This window comes from Phyllobates terribilis, unplaced genomic scaffold, assembly GCF_046119375.1.
Source record: "Phyllobates terribilis strain yellow unplaced genomic scaffold, ASM4611937v1 Scaffold_5__5_contigs__length_657084704, whole genome shotgun sequence".
Taxonomy (NCBI): domain Eukaryota; kingdom Metazoa; phylum Chordata; class Amphibia; order Anura; family Dendrobatidae; genus Phyllobates; species Phyllobates terribilis.
In genome coordinates, this window is record NW_027362765.1 from 75,125,486 (window position 1) to 75,145,335 (window position 19,850).

At 42.0% G+C, this 19,850-nt stretch overlaps 1 protein-coding gene and 1 pseudogene across 3 annotated transcripts in view; both read left to right on the forward strand.

Annotated features, from left to right (window-relative positions):
• LOC141271469 (uncharacterized) overlaps positions 1 to 19,850 on the forward strand; it is a 524,545-nt pseudogene that overhangs the window by 81,707 nt on the left and 422,988 nt on the right.
• LOC141272054 (uncharacterized) overlaps positions 1 to 19,850 on the forward strand; it is a 50,421-nt gene that overhangs the window by 855 nt on the left and 29,716 nt on the right. For 2 of the 3 annotated variants that reach the window (XM_073682347.1, XM_073682349.1), the window contains exons 2-5: positions 15,550 to 15,699; positions 15,829 to 16,008; positions 16,092 to 16,215; positions 16,295 to 16,395. In XM_073682347.1, the coding sequence (XP_073538448.1) occupies positions 15,643 to 15,699; positions 15,829 to 16,008; positions 16,092 to 16,215; positions 16,295 to 16,395 (462 nt within the window). In that variant the 5' untranslated portion in view covers positions 15,550 to 15,642. Of the gene's footprint in view, positions 1 to 14,908; positions 14,995 to 15,549; positions 15,700 to 15,828; positions 16,009 to 16,091; positions 16,216 to 16,294; positions 16,396 to 19,850 lie in introns of all 3 variants that reach the window. The other variant, XM_073682348.1, reaches the window with a different exon arrangement.

The following is a 19,850-nucleotide window of genomic DNA, read 5'->3' on the forward strand; positions in this document are numbered from 1 at the left end:
ATGCCTGATCCCCTCACCCCAAACTCCTGGTATGCATGGTCCCCTCACCCCCCAATCCTGATATGCATGGTCCCCTCACCCCCCAATCCTGGTATGCATGGTACCCCTCATCCCCCCAATCCTGGTATGTGTGGCCCCCTCACCCCCCAATCCTGGTATGTGTGATGCCCCTCATCCTGGTATGCATGGTTCCCTCACCCCGCAATCCTGGTATGCATGGTACCCCTCATCCCCCCAATCCTGGTATGTGTGGCCCCCTCACCTCCCAATCCTGGTATGTATGGCACCCCTCATCCCTTTCACGCTGCTCCAGCACTTCTGTGTCCTGTTCTGCCGGAGGCCGGGGGAGGAGTGTGGCACCAGAGTACGCGCGAGCCCATACCGCGCTGTCCAGCGCCATTTTGCTGAAGACACACTGCAAATGTGTCTTCAGTAAAATGGAGCCGAATAGCGCTATGCGCATGCGCCAATTCCGACGCCTCACTCTTGCCCCGGTCTCCGGCGAAGAGAGGCGCTGCGGCAACACTCCTCCCAGTCAGGTAAGTTTGTAAGTATGGCGCCGGAGATCGCGGTATGCGTTCAGTGTGAGAGGAAGTGGTGATGTCCAACTCACTTAATGAGTTCAAGAGAGGCCTGGACGCCTTTCTTGAGAACAATAATATTACATCTTATGCTTAGTGATAGTTAATTAATCCAGGGATTTAATCTGACTGCCAGATTGGAGTCGGGAAGTGAATTTTTCCTCAATTATGTAAATTGGCCTATACCGCATGGGTTTTTTTTGCCTTCCCCTGGATCAACGCTGCGGAATAGCTGCAGTGCACAAGAAATAGGCTGAACTGGATGGACGCTTGTCTTTTTTCGGCCTTATAAACTATGTAACTATGTAACTATGTAATACCGTGATCTTCGGCGCCATACACTCCTTTTACCTGTAACGGCTCCATGCGGTCTTCTGTCTGGAGCCAGACTGTGCAGGCGTGTTGCGCTTGCGCAGTCTATAAAGGCTTCAGACAGAGATACGCATCTCCCGTTATATTATAGATGTACAACAGATCAGATCCTAAGTCAGCGTAGAGTAAATCACCTCATCAAAGTGATATGAAGGCCGCACATCTAAACATAGCAAAGCAGTAGAAGAAATACATGTATACAGTGCTGCTCACCGTTATTGGCACCCCTTCATTTTTTTCATAGACTGTACAACATCTTCAGAAATAGATGGAAATGTGTCAAAGTTATATCCTCAGGATTTTTTAATTAGTGGTCCAAAAGTAATACAATAAAACATTGTTTTTCAACTTCCACGTTGCAATTTCAAAGAAAAAAGAGAATAACGAGCATGTGCAGCAATAAAAGCACCCCTAATTACTACTTGGTTGCACACCCTTTGGCATTGCTGACAGCCTCCAAACGTTTCTTGTAGCCATCTATAAGCTTCTTGCTCTTCTCAGCTGGAATTTTCTCATCACTCTTCCATTGCAGTTTGTTCAAGCTCTTGAATGTTTGCAGGGTTCTTTTCCCAATGGCAGATTTCAGCTCACCCCAAAGATTTTCAATGGGATTGAGGTCATGACTCATTACTGACCATTTTAACACAGTCCATTTTTTCTTTTCAACCATTCCTGTGTACTTTTGGATGTGTGCTTTGGGTCATTGTCTTGCTAACTGACCCATGATCTTCGACTCAAACCTAGTTTTCTTTCACTGGGTAGGGCATTTCGCTCTAAAATCTCTTGATAATTCTCTGATTTCATGATTCCTGTGATACGATCAAGGCCTCAAGTACCAGACGCAACAAAGCAACCCCACAGCATTATGGATCCTCCACCATGCTTAACTGTTGGTAAGGTGTTCTTTTCCTTATAAGTTTCATTGCGCCATCTGTAAACAAACTTGCTTTGCATTGTCAAAAAGCTCTATTTTTGTTTCATCTGTCCACAGAACATTTGTCAAAGTACTCTTTGGCAAAGATCAATTGTTCCTTTTTATGTCTTTTCTTCAGAAATGGTTTCTTCATTGGCCTTTGCTCATAAAGCTTTGCTTGGTTTAGTGTGCGGACTATAGTACTTGTTGAAACTATGACTCCAGACTGTTTCAGGTTGGCCTTCAGGTCTTTGGATGTTTGATGTGGTGTTTTTCCACCATTCGCATCAACCTTCAAAGACCTCTTTCACCCATGACCAGGGAGGTTCTTGACGGTTCCATGCTTGGAAAACTTCTTAATAATATTCAGCACTGTTGAAACTGGGATACCAAGTTCTTTGGAGATGGCCTTATACCCTTTGGAAGTCTTGTGTTTGCTAATAATAGCAGTTCTGATGTCCTCAGACAGCTCCTTTGTCTTCACCATTGTGACAAAGAAACAGGGCCTACCATGTGTTTTTTTTAAAACAATGAAGTCATCATTTATTTATCTAATTCATGTCACATGGGCACCGACAATTAATCATAGGTGAATCTCTTTTGTGATTTACCACAGGCGAGTCAAAATGTGTTTCCATACTAAATTAATGTAAAGGGTGCCGATACCAGTGACAAAGCAAGCTTTAAGTTTTTCTATTTTTCCCTCCCGTAGTTTTTTTTTTAAATTGTTTATCATTTGCTCTTTTCTATTTAACACGAGCGCTCTATACAAAAAAACGGTTTCACTTGATTCATTTTTTTCAGGAGATATTCCAAATTATGTACTTAAACTTCATGGGTGCCAATAACAATGAGCAGCACTGTAATAGGTATATATACAACACGGCTGTGAACCAGACATAGGAATGAATCCTATGACTATGCGGTAACACCAAAGGCACCATTGATGCGCATTTCGCATTTAGTTTCCTCAGAGGGACAGTAATGATGTGTAAAAGGGGAATGTTTTTTATAGAGTCCGATGCCCAATGGCTGAACAAACAGTTATACCTGTGATGCCCAATCTGGGTATGGTGCTGGAGCTCGAGCAGCGTGTCCTAGTACTTATGGGTTCAGCATTTAGTGAAGCACCGATTCACCCCATCCAGATACATCATAGGGAGGAGAGGATTTCATTTTACTTAAAAAATCAGGTGCAGGTAGACATAAGCTCAGAACAACCATAAAGTGCAGGCTATTAATGCAACATAACATTTCGACCTGGTCCCGGGTCTTGTTCACAAAGTCGCCCTGGAGGGGAGTGACATTATTGTACATATTGTATATATGCATACATTGTTTAGATGTTTTCACTGACAGTATGCTCATTTCTTTCCCTCCCCACCAGAGCAATTTTGTGAACAATACCCAGGACCAGGTTGAAATGTTATTTCTCATTAATTACCTGCACTTTATGCTTGTTCTGAGCTTATATCTACCTGCACGTGATTTTATAAATAAAAAGAAATTGCATTCATCACAAAAATGTGTGGTGAATTTGCCTAATTAAATGTCTCAGGGGCTCAAAATCTCCTTCCACCTGCACCTCGCCTCTACTACTGTGTGCACGCCTACTTTCCTCTACTAAAGGGAAGAGGTGTTCACCGCATTACTAACTAAATGCGTCACATTTTCGGACGGCCGATGTGTATAATGGCTCTTTACACCCCCCCCTTATTCTAGCACTAAAATCAGATTAATGCGAGAGTATGCTGAAAGAGGAAGAGTGTTACCGCTTTTGATGGTAGGAGACTTTAATAATGTAATGGACATTTTCTGGGACCGGAGCAAGAGGCAACCGGGTGTACAGGAAAGTACCAATACAGTTTTTGGTTACTTCATTAAAGAAATTGGATTGATTGATACATGGAGGGTCAGGAATACAGGGAAACGTATTGCTACTCATGCCACTCCACATCATATGGTACGTTATCACGCATAGATTTAGCATTGGCGGATGAATTAGCAGACTCCATGATAATGGAGGTACAATATCTCCCTAGAGTAATCTCAGACCATAGTCCAGTCATGGTTACCAATAGATATGGGCCCCAAAGGGGAGTAGTTAGGGAAGGGTGGAAAATGCATCCCGTCTGGTTACAACATCGTAATGTCCAGAAGATAGAGGATGAATTGGAAGAATTTTTTATTCATAACGACGGTAGTACAGATAAATTAATAGAGTGGGATGCGATGAAGGCCTTTCTTAGAGGGCTCTTATTTAGAGATATACAGTACAGACCAAAAGTTTGGACACACCTTCTCATTTAAAGATTTTTCTGTATTTTCATGACTATGAAAATTGCACATTCACACTGAAGGCATCAAATCTATGAATTAACACATGTGGCATTATATACTTAACAAAAAAGTGTGAAACAACTGAAAATATGTCTTATATTCTAGATTCTTCAAAGTAGCCACCTTTTGCTTTGATGACTGCTTTGCACACTCTTGGCATTCTCTTGATGAGCTTCAAGGGGTAGTCACCGTAAATGGTCTTCCAACAATCTTGAAGGAATTCCCAGAGATGCTTAGCACTTGTTGACCCTTTTGCCTTCACTCTGCGGTCCAGCTCACCCCAAACCATCTCGATTGGGTTCAGGTCTGGTGACTGTGGAGGCCAGGTCATCTGGAGTAACTCCCCATCACTCTCCATCTTGGTCAAATAGCCCTTACACAGCCTGGAGGTGTGTTTGGGGTCATTGTCCTGTTGAAAAATAAATGATGGTCCAACTAAACGCAAACCGGATGGAATAGCATGCCGCTGCAAGATGCTGTGGTAGCCATGCTGGTTCAGTATGCCTTTAGTTTTGAATAAATCCCCAACAGTGTCACCAGCAAAGCACCCCCACACCATCACACCTCCTCCTCCATGCTACACGGTGGGAACCAGGCATGTAGAGTCCATCCGTTCACCTTTTCTGCGCCGCACAAAGACACGGTGGTTGGAACCAAAGATCTCAAATTTGTACTTATCAGACTAAAGCACAGATATCCACTGGTCTAATGTCCATTCCTTGTGTTCTTTAGCCCAAACAAGTCTCTTCTGCTTGTTGCCTGTCCTTAGCAGTGGTTTCCTAGCAGCTATTTTACCATGAAGGCCTGCTGCACAAAGTCTCCTCTTAACAGTTGTTGTAGAGATGTGTCTGCTGCTAGAACTCTGTGTGGCATTGACCTGGTCTCTAATCTGAGCTGCTGTTAACCTGCGATTTCTGAGGCTGGTGACTCGGATAAACTTATCCTTAGAAGCAGAGGTGACTCTTGGTCTTCCATTCCTGGGGCGGTCCTCATGTGAGCCAGTTTCTTTTTAGCGCTTGATGGTTTTTGCAACTGCACTTGGGGACACTTTCAAAGTTTTCCCAATTTTTCACACTGACTGACCTTCATTTCTTAAAGTAATGATGGCCACTCGTTTTTCTTTACTTAGCTGCTATTTTCTTGCCATAATACAAATTCTAACAGTCTATTCAGTAGGACTATCAGCTGTGTATCCAACAGACTTCTGCACAACACAACTGATGGTCCCAACCCCATTTATAAGGCAAGAAATCCCATTTATTAAACCTGACAGGGCACACCTGTGAAGTGAAAACCATTTTCGGTGACTACCTCTTGAAGCTCATCAAGAGAATGCCAAGAGTGAGCAAAGCAGTCATCAAAGAAAAAGGTGGCTACTTTGAAGAACCTAGAATATAAGACATATTTTCAGTTGTTTCACACTTTTTTGTTAAGTATATAATTCCACATGTGTTAATTCATAGTTTTGATGCCTTCAGTGTGAATGTACAATTTTCATAGTCATGAAAATACAGAAAAATCTTTAAATGAGAAGGTGTGTCCAAACTTTTGGTCTGTACTGTATGTAGGCGTAAATCGCAAACTAAAAAAGAAGAAATAGAATGTCTAGAATCAGCGACCAATCAGCGATATTGGCACCAAATTTAAACACCGTTTTGCTGATTGGTCGCGGTCGCGACTAATCAGCGATTTTAGCGCCAAATTTAAATAAGCTCTCCGGTCCTCACTAACACAGTTCGCTGATTGGTCGCGGCCGCCACCCGCGACCTATCACCGATATTGCCGCCAAATTTAAACACCGTTTTACTGATTGGTCGGGGTTGCCGGCCGCGACCAATCAGCGATTTTGGCACCAAATTTAAACAACGCTCTGCTGATTGCGCCCGGTCGGCCGCATACATATTCTAGAATACCCGATGGGAGCCCTGGATACAATTTAAGGGAATTTGAGAGTACTACTTTTCAAACATGTATCATATAGTATAAACTAATATCTGCATAATGCACATCTGGTTTTCTATCATAATTGGTTAATAGGAGGTTTCTTGTCTTTGTACCTTAAGATATAACATAGAGGAGGGGAATGCTGTCGGAATGGGGGGGGAGGGATTGAAGGGATGTTTGTGTATTTTATGCCTTATTTCACAATTTAATGCTTTGAGAAATACTGTATGATCAGAATATGTTTAATAAAAATTTATTTAATTTAAAAAAAAAACTAAATGCGTCACCAAAGAGACCAGAATGCTGTGACTCCAAGACGAGCGCACACTGCATGATGAGAGAAAAACATTAAGACTGAATAGACTATCATACAGGCTGAAGCCGCATTCACACCAAAACAGCTAATCAAGAGGTCCAGGAACATAGAAGGAGCAATATAAGAAGTCATGCTAGCATTGCACAGATTAACTTGCACCTGTCAGTCGTCCTCCACGCTAATCTGGCAATCGGTGCCCTATGCGACCGCATAGATGGCACATAGCTAAGGCCGGTTATGCATCCGGGCCCAGATGCAGCAAAACTGTCACAAATAATGATACTTCCGTCACCGTGTTTCACAGCTGGTATGAGGTTTTTATGTTATAATGCAGTGTTTTTTTTCTCATTTAAACCAAAAAGCTCAATTTTGATCTCATATGTCCATAAAACGTTGTTCCAATAGCATTCTGCTTGTCCAAATGATCTTTACCAAACAGCTAATGGGCAGCAATGTTCTTATGGAGAGAAGTGGCTTTTTCCTAACTATTAAACCTTGCACAGCACTTTTATTCGGTGTCCGTCTCATAATGGACTCATTAACATTAGCTAGTGTGAAAAACGCCTTTAGTTGCTTAGAGGTTACCTTGGGTTTCTTTATGACCTCACCAACTGGCATACGCCTTGCTTTTTGGGTGATCTTTGTTGCTTGACCACTCCTGCATGTAGTCGGTTTGAATTTGGATTGGTGGAGTCCAAACTCTTTAAAGCTGTTTTGGTAACATTCTACAACCTGGTGAGCCTGCACAACAACTCTTTCTGAGAAATCTCCTATATTAGTGTCATGATACGATACGCTCCCACAAATGTATATTGTGAAGATAAGACTTTAATAGATCCATGTTCTTTAAAACAGTTACCTCACTGACACCTGATTATTATCTCATTCATTGAAAACGCCAGACTCTAATTTCACCTTCAACTTATCTTCTAATCCTATAAACTCACAAATTTTTGCATCTCGCAGACATGTGATATTGGATTTTTTTTCCTATTTTTAACTCATTTGTTTTGATTTGCTTTGTTACATACTTTTACGACTAAAAAACTGATGTAGTTTTAGGTCAAATGTTTACAAAAATATAGAAAATTCTAAAGATTTCACAAACTTTAAAACAACCCCGTAGCCTGCTCTCCAATTAGACAGTTAAATTCTAGTATACAGATCAACCAAGTTCTTAAGCCCACTAGATTTTAGCAATAGCTATCGATCTAGTGGGTGGCTGTCTGTGCGGGGGTTTGTGGAGATTCCCCATTACTGGACACAGGCACCATTAATCCCTCAAATACTGCATCACATTCCAAGAGACAGAACGTGTTCCCGTCTATATATTCTGTGATAAATCTCTATGTGACTGTAGTGAGAATAGACCCCTGTAATTTATATGTATTGTATACAATATGGTATGTCATGTCTAATTCTCCATTTCTTCCACTGACTTCCGAATGTCTGTGAAATGTAACGATCTCCTTCATCCTGCTGGGGAAAACACCATTAGCAGATGATTTCCACATTTTACACCTCACACAGCACTTTACTGTGTACATTCAGAATGTAGTCTAGTGGGAGCATAGAATCATAGAATCATAGAATGGTAGAGTTGGAAGGGACCTCCTGGGTCATCTGGTCCAACCCCCTGCTCAAAGCAGGATTCACTAAATCATCTCAGACAGATGTCTGTCCAGCCTCTGTTTGAAGACGTCCATTGAAGGGGAACTCACCACCTCTCATGGCAGCCTGTGCCACTCATTAATCACCCTAACTGTCAAAAAGTTTTTTCTAATATCTAATCTGTGTCTCCTCCCATTTAGTTTCATCCCATTGCTTCTAGTCTTTCCTTGTGCAAATGAGAATAAAGATGATCCTTCTACAATGTGACAGCCCTTGAGATATTTGTAGACCGCTATTAAGTCTCCTCTCAGTCTTCTTTTTTGCAAGCTAAACATTCCCAAATCCTGCAACCGTTCCTCATAGGACATGGTTTGCAGACCAGTCACCATTCTGGTCGCTCTTCTCTGAACTTGCTCCAGTTTGTCTATGTCTTTTTTAAAATGTGGTGCCCAAAACTGTACTCAGTATTCCAGATGAGGTCTGACCAAAGAGGAGTAAAGACCGATAATGACTTCACGTGATCTAGACTGTATGCTTCTGTTAATACATCCCAGAATTGTATTTGCCTTTTTTGCTGCTGCATCACACTGTTGACTCATGTTCAGTCTATGATCTATTAGTATACCTAAGTCTTTTTCACATGTACTGTTGCTTAGCTCTATTCCTCCCATTCTGTATATGCTTTTTTCATTTTTATTGCACAGATGTAGTACTTTGCATTTTTCCCTGTTAAAAACCATTCTGTTGGTTGCTGCCCACTGCTCCAGTTTATTTAGGTCTTTTTGAATCCTCTCTCTCTCTTCTCTAGTATTAGCTATCCCTCCTAGCTTTGTGTCATCAGCAAATTGAATCAGTTTACCCTCAATTCCTTCATCTAAATCATTGATAAAGATGTTGAACAATACAGGTCCCAGGACAGAGCCCTGTGGTACCCCACTTGAGACATTCATCCAGCTGGATGTGAAGCCATTTACAACCACCCTTTGAGTCCGATCACTAAGCCAGTTATGAATCCACCTAACAGTTGCCTGGTCCATTGCATACTTGGTCATTTTTTCAATAAGGATGGTGTGAGATACTTTGTCAAATGCTTTGCTTAAGTCAAGATATACTATATCTACAGCATTTCCCTGATCCACCCAGTCAGTGATTCTGTCATAGAAGGAAATTAAGTTAGTCTGACATGGCTTGTTAGTTACAAACCCATGCTGACTCTGGTTAATCACTTCATTATTATCCATGTACTTACATACATGTTGTTTAATAATTTGTTCAAAGATCTTTCCTGGTATAGAAGTCAGACTCACCGGCCTATAGTTCCCTGGGTCCACCTTCTTCCCCTTTTTGAAGATAGGAACAACATTTGCTCTTCTCCAGTCTTCTTGGACTTCTCCTGTTCTCCAAGAATTTTCAAAGATTATGGAGAGTGGTTCTAAAATTTCTTCTACGATCTCCTTCAGTACTCTGGGGTGTAATTCATCTGGACCTGGAGACTTGAACTCATTTATGTTAGCTAAATATTCCCTCACAATCTTTCTGTTTACAGATAACTTGGATTCTTCTATTCCTTTGAAAGGACAGTGAAGATCAGTTGATGTTACATTTTCTTTCTGAGAGAAAACAGATGCAAAATAGGAATTAAAAAGTTTGGCCTTCTCAACATCCTCTCTTACCATTTCTCCATTTTCATCCTGTAAAAATCCTATAGCATCTTTGACTTTTCTTTTACTTTTGACATACCCCCAAAATTCTTTTTTATTGCTTTTGACATCTCTTGCAAGCCTTAATTCATTGTCAGCTTTAGCTAACCTAATACGTGCCCTGCAGGATCTGCAGACTGCATTATAATCTTCTTTAGATATGCCTCCCTCTTTCCATTTAATAAACATTTCTTTCTTTCTTTTTAGCATGTGTTTAAGTTCTGTGTTCATCCATCCTGGTTTCCTTAAATGCTTCCCATTCTTCCTACTTTTCGGGATTGTTAACGATTGTGCTTTGAGAATCTCATTTTTAAAAATTTCCCATCCTTCCTGGACATTTTTGTCATAGAATAATAGAATCATAGAATGGTAGAGTTGGAAGGGACCTCCTGGGTCATCTGGTCCAACCCCCTGCTCAAAGCAGGATTCACTAGATCATCTCAGACAGATGTCTGTCCAGCCTCTGTTTGAAGACGTCCATTGAAGGGGAACTCACCACCTCTCGTGGCAGCCTGTTCCACTCATTAATCACCCTAACTGTCAAAAAGTTTTTTCTAATATCTAATCTGTGTCTCCTCCCATTTAGTTTCATCCCATTGCTTCTAGTCTTTCCTTGTGCAAATGAGAATAAAGATGATCCTTCTACAATGTGACAGCCCTTGACATATTTGTAGACAGCTATTAAGTCTCCTCTCAGTCTTCTTTTTTGCAAGGTAAACATTCCCAAATCCTGCAACCGTTCCTCATAGGACATGGTTTGCAGACCAGTCACCATTCTGGTCGCTCTTCTCTGAACTTGCTCCAGTTTGTCTATGTCTTTTTTAAAATGTGGTGCCCAAAACTGTACACAGTATTCCAGATGAGGTCTGACCAAAGAGGAGTAAAGACCGATAATGACTTCACGTGATCTAGACTGTATGCTTCTGTTAATACATCCCAGAATTGTATTTGCCTTTTTTGCTGCTGCATCACACTGTTGACTCATGTTCAGTCTATGATCTATTAGTATACCTAAGTCTTTTTCACATGTACTGTTGCTTAGCTCTATTCCTCCCATTCTGTATATGCTTTTTTCATTTTTATTGCCCAGATGTAGTACTTTGCATTTTTCCCTGTTAAAAACCATTCTGTTGGTTGCTGCCCACTGCTCCAGTTTATTTAGGTCTTTTTGAATCCTCTCTCTCTCTTCTCTAGTATTAGCTATCCCTCTTAGCTTTGTATCATCAGCAAATTTAATCAGTTTACCCTCAATTCCTTCATCTAAATCATTGATAAAGATGTTGAACAATACAGGTCCCAGGACGGAGCCCTGTGGTACCCCACTTGAGACATTCATCCAGCTGGATGTGAAGCCATTTACAACCACCCTTTGAGTCCGATCACTAAGCCAGTTATGAATCCACCTAACAGTTGCCTGGTCCATTGCATACTTGGTCATTTTTTCAATAAGGATGGTGTGAGATACTTTGTCAAATGCTTTGCTGAAGTCAAGATATACTATATCTACAGCATTTCCCTGATCCACCCAGTCAGTGATTCTGTCATAGAAGGAAATTAAGTTAGTCTGACATGACTTGTTAGTTACAAACCCATGCTGACTCTGGTTAATCACTTCATTCTTATCCATGTACCTACATACATGTTGTTTAATAATTTGTTCAAAGATCTTTCCTGGTATAGAAGTCAGACTCACCGGCCTATAGTTCCCTGGGTCCACCTTCTTCCCCTTTTTGAAGATAGGAACAACATTTGCTCTTCTCCAGTCTTCTGGGACTTCTCCTGTTCTCCAAGAATTTTCAAAGATTATGGAGAGTGGTTCTAAAATTTCTTCTACGATCTCCTTCAGTACTCTGGGGTGTAATTCATCTGGACCTGGAGACTTGAACTCATTTATGTTAGCTAAATATTCCCTCACAATCTTTCTGTTTACAGATAACTTGGATTCCTCTATTCCTTTAAAAGGACAGTGAAGATCAGTTGATGTTACATTTTCTTTCTGAGAGAAAACAGATGCAAAATAGGAATTAAAAAGTTCGGCCTTCTCAACATCCTCTCTTACCATTTCTCCATTTTCATCCTGTAAAAATCCTATAGCATCTTTGACTTTTCTTTTACTTTTGACATACCCCCAAAATCCTTTTTTATTGCTTTTGACATCTCTTGCAAGCCTTAATTCATTGTCAGCTTTAGCTAACCTTATACGTGCCCTGCAGGATCTGCAGACTGCATTATAATCTTCTTTAGATATGCCTCCCTCTTTCCATTTAATAAACATTTCTTTCTTTCTTTTTAGCATGTGTTTAAGTTCTGTGTTCATCCATCCTGGTTTCCTTAAATGCTTCCCATTCTTCCTACTTTTCGGGATTGTTAACGATTGTGCTTTGAGAATCTCATTTTTAAAAATTTCCAATCCTTCCTGGACATTTTTGTCCTTAAGGACATCCAGCCATTGGATCCCTCCTATTCTCTTTCTGAGTCTCTTAAAATCTGCCTTTCTAAAATCTAACCTTGAAGTTTGAGTCTTCACATGTCTTCCTCCTCTAGTTATCCAAAATTCTATAATAGCATGATCGCTGCCTCCTAGGGTCCCAGCCACCTTTACCTCCTCAACCATTTCCTCCCTGTTTATAAGGATTAGATCCAAAGTAGCAGATCCCCTTGTTTTCTCCCCTACCTTTTGGAAGATAAAGTTGTCAGCAAGAGAGGATAAGAATTTGCTTGACCTGTTAGTTTTACTTGAGAGAGATTCCCAACAAATGTCTGGATAGTTGAAATCTCCCATGACCACTACGTCATATTTTTTGGAGAACTTGGTCATTTGATACATAAAGAGTTCATCCATATCTTCAGCTTGCCCAGGTGGCCTGTAGTAAATGCCTACAATGGTGTCCTTTCCGTTGTTCTCTCCTTGTATTCTTACCCAAACAGTTTCCACAGAACTCCCAGTCTCTGAAGCTTCAATCTCTGTGCAGATAAACGCTTTTCTAACATACAATGCAACACCTCCTCCTCGTTTATCAAGTCTGTTTCTTGCAAATAAGTTGTATCCTTTTAGCCTTTTATTCCAATCATGTGTATCGTCCCACCAAGTTTCAGTGATTCCAATGACATCATATTCTTTTTCCTGCATTAGTAGTTCCAATTCTCCTTGTTTGTTGCCCATGCTTTGTGCATTTGTATAAAAACATTTTAGTTTGTGATTGGTTTCTCTTCCTCCCATATTTTTATTATTTAGATTTTTTTGTCTTTGTTCTTCTTTTCCACTTCCAGTAGCAGAAATCTCAATAGTATTTGTCAGCTGTATGGCTTTTTCTGGCCTTTTGCTTCCCTTCCCACATTGTTCTAGTTTAAAGCTCTCCTGATGAGTGTAGCAAGGCGACTTCCAAATACATGTTTTCCAGTCTTCGTAAGGTGCACCCCATCTCTAGCAAGTAGTCCATCGTATAGGTAATTCATTCCGTGATCCAGAAATCCAAATCCTTGTTGACGGCACCATCGACGTAGCCAGTTGTTCACCTGTAGAATCTTATTCCACCTCATTGTTCCATGGCCATCCACTGGGAGGATGGATGAGAAGACCACCTGCGCTCCCAATTCTTTCACTTTCTTGCCTAAGTCTTCAAAGTCACTGCAGATGGTTTCCAGGTCCTTTCTTGCGGTGTCATTTGTCCCCACATGTATTAGCAGGAATGGGTAGTGATCTGTAGGTCTGAAGAGTCTTGATATCCTGTCAGACACATCTTTAATTTTTGCTCCTGGAAGACAGCACATTTCTCTTGAGGTTATGTCTGGTCTGCAGATAGCGGCCTCTGTTCCTCTTAACAGGGAATCCCCCATGACCACCACTCTCTGTTTTTTCTTCACAACATTCTTCTTTCTCCATCCAGGAGGATTCTGAGGGCTTACAAGGTTATTCATTGCTGGCAAAGTCTTATCTTGCTGTATTTCTTCTTGTTGCTCCTGCGAGAGAGCCTGGTACTGGTTCCTGAGCAGTATGGGTGCTGACTTCCTCTCGATCCTCCTGCTTCTGTGGGTCACATGCTTCCATTCCTCTGTTTCCTCAGGTGCAGTTCGAATTTCTTCTCTTTCTGAATCATGAAGAGATAATTCTGCTCTGTCTAAGAACTCTTCACCTTCCTTAATGATTTTCAAGGTAGTTAACCTCTCTTCTAGATTTCGCAACTTTTCCTCCAACAGGGACACAAGCTTGCATTTCTGGCATGTGAAGTTTGGCTTTTCCACTGGCAAGTCTGTGAACATGTAGCAGGATATGCAGCTCACCAAATGGCTCCTGGACTCTTCCATGTTCTTACTGTTAATGTTCTGAAAACAGTGAAAAAAGCTTCAAAAGAAAGTTTCAAAATGCGTGCGCCGGCCGGCGCGCGGTTTACCGATGTCCTCTTTTCAGCTCCAACAGCCAAAATCCAGTGTTCTTTGAGCTCGCGGAGACTCTTCACTTACCCCAAAATGCAGTGGGAATATGCAAATTATCTCCTCAGGACTCCTCCCCTGGTTTACCGATGTCCTCTTTTCAGCTCCAACAGCCAAAATCTAGTGTTCTTTGAGCTCACGGAGACTCTTCACTTACCCCAAAATGCAGTGGGAATATGCAAATTATCTCCTCAGGACTCCTCCCCTGGTTTACCAATGTCCTCTTTTCACCTCCAACAGCCAAAATCCAGTGTTCTTTGAGCTCGCGGAGACTCTTCACTTACCCCAAAATGCAGTGGGAATATGCAAATTATCTCCTCAGGACTCCTCTTCCCCTGGTTTACCGATGTCCTCTTTTCAGCTCCAACAGCCAAAATCCAGTGTTCTTTGAGCTCGCGGAGATTCTTCACTTACCCCAAAATGCAGTGGGAATATGCAAATTATCTCCTCAGGACTCCTCCCCTGGCACATGGCTGCTACCCCAAATAAGCGACATCCTGTGACTGTAACATCTTTCAGGAAAGATATGATATCATATGTGTAATATATCATATACCATTGTTGAAGGGGGTAGTGGCGGGGTGCATGAGTAATGAAGGACCCTCCCATGGGTGGACCCAGGAAGCAGGAGAATAATGTTCCTCATCCCCAAGGATAGGGAGTATATAATGAATGAATTATTTCTCTTACGTTTACACAGTTGGGGACCCAGGCCAATTGGACTTGTGCACATTTTAATCCACGTCCCTGGGAACAGAAAAGAACTTTCTTACACAGGACTGCTAAGTATAGAACTGTTTTGCTTTTTTCACCTTTTATTTTTATAACTATGTTTGCACCCTTCATGTATGTCTGTTATTTCCTTATTTTTTCATAAATATTAAGCACTAGGCCTTTTGTGTATTAAAGTCTAAAATTTGAATGGCTTTACCTTGTTGCCCTAAAGAACTTAAGTGTCTCCGTAAATATGAATTGGTAATTTGTACATGTGACTTGTGTATGGCCTACGGTCTGTGAATACATTGTGTGCATGACATCGGGACCCTTCCGGTTAGTAGTGGCAGCATTGAGTGTGTTTGGTGTGTGGACTGGTGAGAGATAAGTATGAGATTGAGCTGTAGAGTGACGTGGAGCCCATATAGTCAACTCTATCCGACGTCACAGTGGAGGCTAAGTTAAGGCCTGACAACGACAGTGCCTATAATTGGATTGTGTGTTTTACCGGGGTAAGGACGGTGCACATGACTTAATGTAGTGATCATGTGACGCAGATGACATTCTCTGGAGATTTCTTACATGGGACTCTATGATTTTATATCTACTCATCTTCTCTCCATTCAGGTCCCTACAATATCGGATCCTCTCAGTGGAGATCTTCTATATAAGAGCATTTTCCTGATCAATCTGTGAAGGATTGCTAGGGACAGGGACAAGATGGCGGAGAGGATATTACACCTCACCCTAGAGATCCTCTTCCGGCTTACTGGAGAGGTGAGAGATTCTGATGACGTCACATTACATCATTCTTATCAATGGGAAGAACAGATGGACAGAACTGGAGAAGTGAGGACTCTGGAAATGTCTGTAGTGAGATTTATTAATGTGTCTCTCCATAACCAGGATTACACTGTAGTGAAGAAGACCTCTAGTGAGCGCTGTCAGGACCCTGTGTCTGAGGGATGGATAAGACCTCTGAGTCCAATCATGGGGCTTCCACCTCAACCCCTGATACATGAGGGCATCAATGACCAGAAGATCCTAGAACTCACCTGCAAGATGATTGAGCTGCTGACTGGAGAGGTGACACTGCTGGGAATGCTGGGACATTATACAGTAACACTATGAAGGGATCGGAATGATAACGGTATCATTGTATGTCTCAGGTTCCTATAAGGTGTCAGGATGTCACCGTCTATTTCTCCTTGGAGGAGTGGGAGTATTTAGAAGGACACAAAGATCTGTACAAAGACGTCATGATGGAGGTTCCCCAGCCCCTCATATCACCAGGTAATAGACAGGACTAAATACACGACCTATAATTATCTGTATGTAAACAATGATTTCAATCCCTCTGTGTTTTCTCCAGTTCTATCCAGTAAGAGGACAACACCAGAGAGATGTCCCCGTCCTCTTCTTCTACCACAGGACTGTAAACAAGAAGATCCCAATGTTCCTCAGGATCATCAGGTAGATGGAGAGAAGGTGTCATGAAATCTCCCTTATGATGTGTAGAAGGCTGTGAAGGTCTTGTGTTCAGTCTTGTTTTATCCACCAGTATTATGCACTGAACAGCCAATTTATTAGAGACACCGGTCCTTTCTCATCTGAAACTTATGAAACTTATTAGACACATGATCCCGGCATCCAGTATGAAATGAAATGATCAGTTTTCAGAATGTGACGATTAAGCCATCTGAACGACTTTGCACAAGGTCATCACTGCGAGATTATGGGGTTTTTACATGCAATGGTGTCAAGATTATACTGAGAATAGTGTGATAAAAGAAAAACATTAGTAATATTAGATCTTATGGATATAAGCAACTCATCAACGGAGATATCAAGAATTGTTCTTAGAACAGTTGGTGCACAGTCATAAAAATTACAGATGAATACTAATATGTCCGGATCCACTCATCGTTCCTTAGCACAATTGGGCTATAGCAGCAGATGACCAGTTCCAGTGCCATTGCTTTCCAGCAAAACAGTAAGAAAAAAAACTTCATTGGGCAAAAGAAAGTAACAATTATTTCACAGAGCAGTGGAAAACATCATCTGCTCGGATGAGATTTCTGTTGCACTGTACTGATGGGATGGTCAGAATATCATGCAAGCAGCATGATTCCATGTTCCTTTCTTGTCAGGTTTCAACATTTCTGATTAGTGGAGGTGGAGTAAAGGTGTGGAGAATATTGTGTGATGACATCCTGGGTTTTCTGATACCTGTGGATGGATGTTTGGACACTAGAGCTTACCTGAGTATTGTGTCCGACCAAATTCATCTCTTTATGGCAGCTGTTGACTCTACAGTATAAGTACAATGACCTATGGCACAAGGGTCATGTAGTCATGGCTTGCTTCCAGTATAAGGGTCGCATGGACCAAGGTGTTGCACTGTGACCCTAAACACCAGTGAGATGGGGTCCTCAGGGTGTGTGTTGTTCAGTTCTGCAGATGTTTTCTTGTGCGGCTACATATACTTAGATGAGACAGACCCCAGATGTAATCTATAGACAAGGGACGATTCTGTTAATGTTATGAAAATAAACTGAATCTTACTGAATAACTTGATGTAACAGACACAGTATATAGAGAGAATAGCAGGTACATAACTTGTCAATCTAATTTTCTGGTTTCCAACACAGGCACATTATAAATAGTTTCTTGTGGTGGTACATAATTTATACAATATCTAGCAGTTACAGTGGCATGTAAAAGTTTGGGAACCCCTGGTCAAAATTACTGTTATTTTGAACAGTTAAACAATTTGAAGATGAAATGATCTCTAAAAGGGTTAAAGTTAAAGATGACACATTTCCTTTGTATTTTAAGCAAAAAAAAAAATATTGTAATTTTTTACATTTTAAAAATGACAAAAAGGAAAATGGGCCGGTGCTAAAGTTTGGGCACCCTTGCAGATTTGTTTGTTCAGATAACTTTGACCAAGGTTTCAGACCTTAATTAGCCTCTTCTGATTATGGCTTGTTCACTATCATCGTTAGGAAAGGTCAGGTTCAATCTGTGTCTCGGCTTGCCTATCTAGACTTCTTTAGCTAAACTCCAATACCTGTAGCTTCTGTCCTTGACATCTTAGGCTGCGTGCCCACTATGCGTTATTCAAGCGTTTTTGCCGCGGAATTTCCGCAGCGAAAACGCTTAAAAAACACTTGGTAATATGTACCCCATGGTCCCCAATGATAATCCGCATGTGTTGTTCACATGCTGCGGAAATTTCCGCTGCGGATTATCATTGCGGAAAAATACGCAGCATGTCCATTATTTTTGCGGACACGCAGCGTAATTGCCTCCATTGACTTGCATTGAATCGCATAATATCCGCATCACTACATGTGCACATGCAGATATTAAGCGATTCAATGTGCGGATGGTACCCGGGTCTGGAGAAGATGACTCTCCTCCAGACTCGGGTACCATAGAACCTGTTAAAAAAAGAATTTAAAATAAAAAATAAAGATTATACTTACCTTCTGATGGCCCCCGGTCTCCATAGCGATGCGTCCGGTCTGTTGTATGGGTCGCGGTGGTGTGAGGACCTGCCATGACGTCATTTAGTCATGTGACAGGTCACGCGACCGCTGATGTCGGCGGTCACGTGACCTGTCACATGACTCAATGACGTCATCGCAGGTCCTTCACACCACCACAAGCCGTACAAAAGACCAGAAGGAGCGGAAAAAATACAGGGGGCCATCGGAAGGTAAGTATAATCTTTATTTTTTACCATTCTTAATCTTTTTTTTAACTATTACTTGGTCACACTACTATAAATCCATGCCGGTTGCATGGATTTATATAGTGTGACCAAGTTGTCAAACACTTTTCCAAGTGATGCCAAAATTGCTTGGAAAAGCGCTTGATAACCCGCATGCGGAAATGCATGCAAAAACGCTTGACAAACGCTTCTACCAGGCAGGAAAAACGCATGTAAAATCAGCATGCGTTTTTCCTGCCAGGGAGATGTGGAAAAAATATGCAGCATTTCTGCATCGTGGGCACATAGCTTTAGGATCCTCACAAACCCTTGGATACCTTTCTGGATCTCTGGCACATTACCACTAGAAATGCTGATTCCTCACCAGATCTCTTACCTGGTCCCAGGTTTTACCAGCTGTTCTCCAATTTTCCAGCCTAGTATCAGTATAATTGTCCCTTTAGGAACTCGCCATCCTCATCCTTCCTTATCACACACACTCTGTTCCAGCTTTCTCATTGCTTCTCAGTCTCTCACTTCTCTCTTCAACTCTCAATCTACAACTGAATTCTAACAGCACCCAGGGGTCTATTTTATAGACCAAGTCTCTCCTTTTCCCTCTTCTGCACACTTAACATCATGCTTCAAGTGCCAACAATGAGCAGTAAATGGTGCCACAACCTCACTCTGCAGAGCTCCACATAGGAAACGTGCACTACAACTACAGTCTACTGTGTATTCGGTACAATTTACACTAAACTGTAAACCATCCGGAAACATCTCACAAGACTCCGCAAGCCTCTCCCTCCCCACCCAGCTGCAGGGCTGACCCTCTGTAACTCTCTCCTGCCCAGCTGCAGGGCTGACCCTCTGTAACTCTCCCCTGCCCAGCTGCAGGGCTGACCCTCTATAACTCTCCCCTGCCCAGCTGCAGGGCTGACCCTCTGTAACTCTCTCCTGCCCAGCTGCAGGGCTGACCCTCTGTAACTCTCCCCTGCCCACCTGCAGGACTGACCCTCTGTAACTCTCTCCTGCCCAGCTGCAGGGCTGACCCTCTGTAACTCTCCCCTGCCCACCTGCAGGACTGACCCTCTGTAACTCTCTCCTGCCCAGCTGCAGGGCTGACCCTCTGTAACTCTCCCCTGCCCACCTGCAGGACTGACCCTCTGTAACTCTCTCCTGCCCAGCTGCAGGGCTGACCCTCTGTAAC